General features: G+C 44.9%; 1 protein-coding gene across 3 annotated transcripts; it reads right to left on the bottom strand.

Moving 5' to 3' along the window:
- Window positions 1-3,004: 3,004 nt before the first annotated feature.
- BEX4 (brain expressed X-linked 4) lies at window positions 3,005-5,067 on the bottom strand. Of its 3 annotated transcripts, none has more exons than XM_065538561.1 (3): window positions 4,937-5,067; window positions 4,421-4,533; window positions 3,005-4,037 (listed from the first exon to the last, which is right to left on the bottom strand). In XM_065538561.1, exon 3 carries the CDS (start codon window positions 4,030-4,032, stop codon window positions 3,670-3,672), a length of 363 nt encoding a protein of 120 aa, XP_065394633.1. In that variant the 5' UTR covers window positions 4,033-4,037; window positions 4,421-4,533; window positions 4,937-5,067; the 3' UTR covers window positions 3,005-3,669. The 3 variants fall into 3 exon arrangements, with proteins under 3 accessions (XP_065394633.1, XP_005594272.1, XP_045240139.1); XM_005594215.4 differs by having other exon boundaries at window positions 4,421-4,499; XM_045384204.2 differs by lacking the exon at window positions 4,421-4,533.
- Window positions 5,068-7,720: the final 2,653 nt, after the last annotated feature.

Raw genomic sequence — 7,720 nt, 5'->3', positions numbered from 1 at the left:
GTCTGCTCTCAATGCCTTTCCTCAGAAGATCTGCTAGGAGTGTGCCAGTCGATGCCCTGTCCCTCCATGGGAGATGTTCCTCCTGACTGCATCTAGTTGGCCGTCTTACCCCCAATCCTAAGATTTTATTCTTGTTATATTTGAATTGTTTATTTGTTTTTGCTTTTTTCATTAGAAGTTCACTTTTTTTCTTGCTGGCTGTCCTGGCTCATACGGGCTGCTATAACAAAATATCATAAACTGAGTGGCTTATAACAACAGAAGTTTATTTCTCACAATTCTGAATGCTGTGAAGTTCAAGATTGGGTGTTGGTAGATTCCGTGTCTGATGAAGGCCTGCTTCCTGGTTCACAGAAAAGGTGAAGGAGCTTTTTGGGGGTCTCTCTTTTTTTTGGGGGGGATGGAGTCTCGCTCTGTCATGAGGGTGGAGTGCAGTGGCATGATCTTGGCTCACTGCAACCTCTGCCTCTCAGGTTCAAGCAATTCCCCTGCCTCAACCTCCCCAGTAGCTGGGACTATAGGTGCATACCACCGTCCCTGGCTAATTTTTTATATTTTAGTAGAAATGGGGTTTCACCATGTTGGCCAGGATGGTCTCGATCTCCTGACCTCGTGATCTGCCCGCCTTAGCCTCCCAAAGTGCTGGGATAACGGATGTGAGCCACCACGCCCAGCCTGGGGGGTCTCCTTTATAAGGGCACTGATCTTATTCATGAGGACTCTGCCCTCATGACCTAATCACCCCCCAAAAGCCCCACCTTTTAATATCATCACCTTGGGAATTAGGTTTTCAACATTTTAATTTTAAGAGGGACACAAATACTTGGTTCATAACACTGGCCTTTTTAAAGACTTCTTCAGTGATATCTCCAATTTCTGTAATATGAAGACAGCAGCATATGGAAGATTTGCCAGACATTAATTGCCAGGCATCCATCCCAAGCTTTGCTCCAAAATCCATAAAAACATACACATTTTCCTCAAGAAACTAAAATTTTACAAACATGAATGTATAAACCACTGATAGGGATGAATGCGTTAGCCCTTTTTCTTCACTCTTGGTTTATTTGCTTTGGTTGTTTTTCTAAAAGAGTCATTATATTTTCTTGCTAGTCTCTTTAGAGGCATTCACTGACATCACTCTGTTGTCACCTTAAAAAGACAAAATGTATTGCCCACCAAGATCAAGGAAAGTGGACCCTCCCATGGGATGTATAAATGTGTTCACTGTGATAGCTCTGTTCTTCAATCACCTTCTGATCCAGCCCCCTCTTTTTCTAGAAAGTTCTCTCTTTACTCCTCCACCCTTGCAGCAACACAGAGGTAAGGGAGTTTTCTTCAGTTCTTCAAACAATCATGTTCTGATCATGTTCTGGTCACTGAAGTTTATGTCCTCTAAAGTTTTGTGCTCGTCGCCTACCATCACAGAAACTCCCAGGATAGCAGTCTTTAGTTCTCCTTCAACCAATTACATTGTGACCCTGTTCTCTGACCTTTACCATTTCCAGAAAATTCTGTCCTTATCATCCCACTCTCCCAGAAACACCAAGGAGACAGGGTTCATTTTGGTACTTCAAAAAACCATATTCTGAACCCAAGCATTAACACTTATTTCTTCCAGAAAGTCTGTCCTTATTCCTCATCCTCCCTCAAAAACCCCAGTGAGGAGGCTTCAGCTTTCTTTCAACTAATCATATTCTGATCTCACGCCCCCAGAGCTAGCTTTTATTGTGAGGGAGGGAGATTGAGGCTACTTTGGGAAATCCACAATTGGTGGTTGCCAGAAGGCACAGTACTCATTTTCAGAGGAACCAAAAGATCATTCATGGACTCTACTCAGTCAGCTACTCAGTCAGGCACCTTTTTGAAGTGCCTGAGTTCACCACTGTGCATTTTCAAATCAGACTCTATATCATCCTCTTCCTCTAGACAGATGAAAGATCACTCCAGCTCCAAAATTATCTGAGGCACAGTTTCCCTTGAATGTGGTTCTCAGTTGAACATGCAGGAATTCTGATGACTAAATAGTGTGAACTTCAAATAAAGTGGTTTTTGCATAAGTTGTATATGCTTTTCCATTTACACTGACTGGGAATCAGCACATACTGCAAAAATTTCCAAACAATTTTTTGTGGAGGCAATGTGGTGAGAAGACAAGCACCCTGAAGCACTGTGGCTTGGTGGGTGGTTACAGGTCTTTCACTAATTGGCTGTGTGGCCTTAGGAATAATCGCTTTCTTTACAATTCCTCACTTGTGAAACCAAGTTTGCACCAAATAAGTGATTTTCATTCTTTTTTTTTTTTCACTGTGACCTAGTTAGAAATACATCTTAAAGGTGGCAATATTTACTACATAGAACACATTATTTTCTCAAAAACAATTCTTAACACTACTCATGAGTGACAGGATGAGTTTTGTTCTCTTTTTAAAAAATTGCTTGTTGTAACCCACAAAACTGATTTCAAGAGCCATAGAGTGGCAATCCTAACTTTGAACAACACTGGAGGGTCTTATTTTTTTTATCCCTCAATATTCTAAAAATTAAAGTGTCTGTATTTGAGATGTAGAAAAACAATGTATAGAAAAACAGCCCCCTTCTTGTTGAGTCTCTTTTACCATCCTCAGCCTGTCATCAAATTACAAAAGTCAAATATTCTGCATCTCCAGATGGTAAGGTCCAATAGAAAATGGCCCAGGCTGGATTCCCCCACCCCAAGCAGAGGTTAGCCTTGGTACTTAACATCTCTAAGACCCAGTGACCTCATCTGTAAAAGTGGGATAACAATACTGATTTTATAGGTTATTCTAAGGATAAAATGAGATCCTGGCTGTGAAACTGCTGACAGGGGTGATGAATTCTGAGTTCCTCAGGCTGTGACCTTCAGGCATGCTTTGTTCTGCACAGTGAATAATTTTGCCACTGTCCCTACCGCTCCTATAATCATCAGTCTATTTTAAGGTCTCATACAGTTTTAATTACTTGCCCACCAAAGTCAGAGAGATTCATCTTGATATTCTTTATTGTTTACGGTTATGACACATTATATATACACACACACATACATAGTTACATACACACACACCAGTGGCACTGATTTTGGTACACATCAGAATTACTTAGAGTTTGCTAAAAATGGAGATTCTGGAGCCCCACTCTGTAAGTCTGGACGATAGGTCCCACATTCTTAAATGCCCCTGCCCCCAAGGTGTTTTTATACAGATGGTAGACTCACTCTGAAAAACACTGGAACATACATTCTTAAAATATCAAACATTGAATTATGGGTATGATCATTCTTTTTTGGTCAGGGACAAGAAAAAACTGTCAAAGACAACTGAGATTTTGAGTCCAGGTAGCCGGAGGAGGAAAAGTAGTATTTACAAAAAATAAGGATTGGAATGAAAGAGGAAGATGATGGAATACAGACTGCTTTTTGAACTGCTTTATGCATTTCATATTATGAAAAGAGTATCTTTCCTAAAATGGGTGAATTGCCATGCTGACAGTAACTTTTTGGCTGAGACAAAATAATATACAATTAGAATTCTAATTTCCATTAGAAACTGGTTAAGTGGAAACACCAAAAGGCTTACAGAAAAAGTAAATCACAAAAATACAAGCTTGTAAAGCAGTGTTCACATTAACCTCAGCAAAAACTTTTAGGATTCAAGGTATGAGGCAAAAGTCATAATGGTTGTCAGGTTCAGGAGTTTGGAAGCGCATATAGTGCCTCATCTGCTGTTCCCTAGTCTTTCTCTTGATTTCCATCATCTGCCCTACAAACCTTTCTACATCATCTCTCGCTTCATTGTGCTCAATATGCCTATTAGGTATGGCCCATCGAAAATTAGGGACAAGTCGCCTAACTCGCCCCCGCCTGATATTTCCTCCAGGCTTCTGGCCTTCACCCCCTCCCAAATGGCGGGATTCTTCTTCATTCGGCATGGGGGCCTGCTCCCCTCCATCGTTTTCTTGTTGGGCATTTTTCCCGTTGAGATTGTTTGCCGCTAGTTCCTCTTTGGACTCCATTACTCCTAGGAGACAAGAGAGAGAAAATGAGCTGAATTTGTGGACTGATAAGCACTGAGGACAGAGGCCCTACTAGGCACCTTTTAAAATTCAGAGCCATGGACTTGACTTTATACTCTTTAACATTTCATTTTTTTCCACCTGAGAAGCCCGTGGGCCCTGTGGGGTGCCCCCAATCCGAGCCCCTCCCTCCCGCAAAGCCCACCATTTTCCCTGTAAATCCATCTCCATGCTTCTGCAGGCAGTAAAATGGAGGACGAGGATGGGGTGTGGGAAGGGGAGGGTTGCATGCAGTAGAAGGAGTCGAGGGTGAAGGCATGGATTGGGGTCTCAGACTGGGCTTTCCTCACGTTCCGGCCCCCGCCTCACCACTGTCGCTCGCACCGACCTGGGCCTATCCTTGCAGTCTCCTCCTCCTCCCGATTCTCGACGCGAGGTGCGCCGCCGCGACACTTAGCCTCGCAGACCTGCAGACGGCCGGGGTTGGGGAAGTGGGGGCTGCTGCAGCGGAACGCTAGCTAGGACCCACCACCATCCGGCCCCTTCCCCGTCCCGCACCTGGCCCGGGCCCGGGCCCTCGGTGCAGCCCTCGCCCCCCGCCTCAGTCACCCCGCCCGCAAGCTGACCACCATTTTCTGCACCAAGAAGGGCGGGGCAGGGGTGTCGGAAAAGCTTGCGCTGGTGGCGGAGGCAGGTGTTTCCGAACGGTCGTAGCCTCAGGACCGCCGGCTCCCTCGGGGACGGGCACCTCTCCGCTCAACGAAGGCTCGCGGGCCCGCGGCGGGGCCCGGGGGCTGCATCGCGGACCGACTGCGTCTTCGCGTGGCTCCCCCGGGGTGGGGCCTCTGCAGGCCGGAGCCGCTCCCCAACACCAACTCCAGGGACCCCACTCCGGATGCCTTACCTGCTCCCCCTCCGCTTCCTACTTTCCGGGCCGCCCCTGGCCCGCACGTCCTCAGGGCCACCGGGAGCAGGTACCGCCACCGAGAAGGGAACGAGCGACGATGGCTCTGACGACAGAGCCAGATGAGACTCAGTGTTGGCCGGTCACGTGGGGCTGTTGTCATCGCCAACAGCTCCGCCCCCGTCCCACGCCCCCTCCTGCAGGCCGGAGTCCGGCAGGGCTTTCGGGCCAGCCCCTATCCTCATCTGGAGTCTCTTTCAATATCTCCAGCCTGGCCGGCCTTTCCACTCTCCTGTCTTTGTGTATTCTTGGGCCTTCCTCTGCCTCACCAAGAAGGAAACTGTCTTCTCAGGGAGCTCTTGGCCATTCCCACTCCGTGGGACTTGCCTCTTCTTGTCCTGGGCTCCCAGGATTTTCCCCATCTCTCCCAATCAGGACGGGCGCAGAATTTAAAGGGGTGCAAATTTCCTCAGCAGTCAAGAAAAAGAACATCTTAATGCAACATCTTTTTTTTTTTTTTTGAGACAGAGTCTCGCTTAGTCGCCCAGGCTGGAGTGCAGTGGCGCGATCTCGGCTCACTGCAAGCTCCGCCTCCCGGGTTCACGCCATTCTCCTGCCTCAGCCTCCCGAGTAGCTGGGCCAGGATGGTCTCGATCTCCTGACCTTGTGATCCGCCCGCCTTGGCCTCCCAAAGTGCTGGGATTACAGGCGTGAGCCACCGCGCCCGGCCTTAATGCAACATCTTAAAAAACAAAATTATTGCAAGAAAATTTATGATGAGCAAGATGCCAAAAATTTAAGTAAAGAGAGCATCTGTCCCGCCCACCTCAACGGAAAACTGTGGTCCTTGTTACCAATGCTCCCCCTTTTCTCTACACCAGAACGTTTGGCGGGAACAGGAAATGAGTCAAGGACAGTGGATTTTTTCTAATTCTTCTTAATAACTTTCTGTTCTTTTATTTTTTCCCCTTTTTTTATTATATTATGTTCTAGGGTAAATGTGCACAACGTGGAGGTTTGTCACATATGAATACATGTGCCATGTTGGTGTGCTGCGCCCATTAACTCATCATTTACATTAGGGATATCTCCTAATGCTATCACCCCCTTCCCCCACCCCACAATAGGCTCTGGTGTGTGATGGTCCCTTTCCTGTGTCCAAGTAATCTCATTGTTCAGTTTCCACCTATGAGTGAGAACATGCGGTGTTTGGTTTTCTGTTCTTGTGATAGTTTGCTCAGAATGATGGTTTCCAGTTGCATCCATGTCCCTACAAAGGACATGAACTCATCCTTTTTTATGGCAGCATAGTATTCCATGGTGTGTATGTGCCATATTTTCTTAATCCAGTCTGTCATTGATGGACATTTGGGTTGATTCCAAGTCTTTGCTATTATAAATAGTGCTGCAATAAAAATAGGCATTCATGTGTCTTTATAGCAGCATGATTTATAATCCTTTGGGTATATACCCAGTAATGGGATGGCTGGGTCATGGTATTTCTAGTTCTAGATCCTTGAGGAATCGCCACACTGTTTTCCACAGTGTTTGAACTAGTTTACAGTCCCACCAACAGTGTAAAAGTGTTCCTATTTCTCCACATCCTCTCCAGCACCTGTTGTTTCCTGACTTTCTAATGATTGCCATTCTAACTGGTGTGAAATGGTATCTCATTGTGGTTTTGATTTGCATTTCTCTGATGGCCAGTGATGATGGGCATTTTTTCATGTGTCTGTTGCCTGCATAAATGTCTTCTTTTGAGAAGTATCTGTTCATATCCTTTGCCCACTTTTTGATGGGGTTGTTTGTTTTTTTCTTGTAAATTTGTTTAAGTTCTTTGTAGGTTCTGGATATTAGCGCTTTGTCAGATGAGTAGATTGCAAAAATTGTCTCCCATTCTGTAGGTTGCTGTTCACTCTGATGGTAGTTTCTTTTGCTGCGCAGAAGTTCTTTAGTTTAATTAGATCCCATTTGTCAATTTTGGCTTTTGTTGCCATTGCTTTTCGTGTTTTAGATATGAAGTCCTTGCCCATGCCTACGTCCTGAATGGTATTGCCTAGGTTTTCTTCTAGGGTTTTTATGGTTTTAGGTCTAACATTTAAGTCTCTCATCCATCTTGAATTAATTTTTGTATAAGGAGTAAGGAAGGGATCCAGTTTCAGCTTTCTACTTATGGCTAGCCAGTTTTCCCAGCACCATTTATTAAATAGGGAATTCTTTCCCCATTTCTTGTTTTTGTCCAGTTTGTCAAAGATCAGATGGTTGTAGATGTGTGGTATTATTTCTGAGGGCTCTGTTCTGTTCCATTGGTCTATATCTTTGTTTTGGTACCAGTACCATGCTGTTTTGGTTACTGTAGCCTTGCAGTATAGTTTGAAGTCAGGTAGTGTGACGCCTCCAGCCTTGTTCTTCTGGCTTAGGATTGTCTTGGCAATGTGGGCTCTTCTTTGGTTTCATATGAACTTTAAAGTAGTTTTTTCCAATTCTGTGAAGAAAGTCATTGGTAGCTTAATGGGGATGGTATTGAATCTATAAATTACCTTGGGCAGTATGGCCATTTTCACGATACTGATTCTTCCTATCCATGGGCATGGAATGTTCTTCCATTTGTTTGTGTCCTCTTTTATTTCATTGAGCAGAGGTTTGTACTTCTCCTTGAAGAGGTCCTTCACATCCCTTGTAAATTGAATTCCTAGCTATTTTATTCTCTTTGAAGCAATTGTGAATGGGAGTTCATTCATGATTTGGCTCTCTGTTTGTCTGTTATTGGTGTATAAGAATGCT

Source organism: Macaca fascicularis, chromosome X (assembly GCF_037993035.2).
Source record: "Macaca fascicularis isolate 582-1 chromosome X, T2T-MFA8v1.1".
NCBI classification, from domain to species: domain Eukaryota; kingdom Metazoa; phylum Chordata; class Mammalia; order Primates; family Cercopithecidae; genus Macaca; species Macaca fascicularis.
The sequence above is the reverse complement of the archived record's forward strand: the minus strand, read 5'-3'. Positions and strand labels throughout refer to the sequence as shown.

What these genes read in the sequence shown, in the direction of transcription:
- BEX4 (XM_065538561.1), bottom strand. Translation starts at nt 4,032, where the DNA reads ATGGAGTCCAAAGAGGAACTAGCGGCAAACAATCTCAACGGGAAAAAT.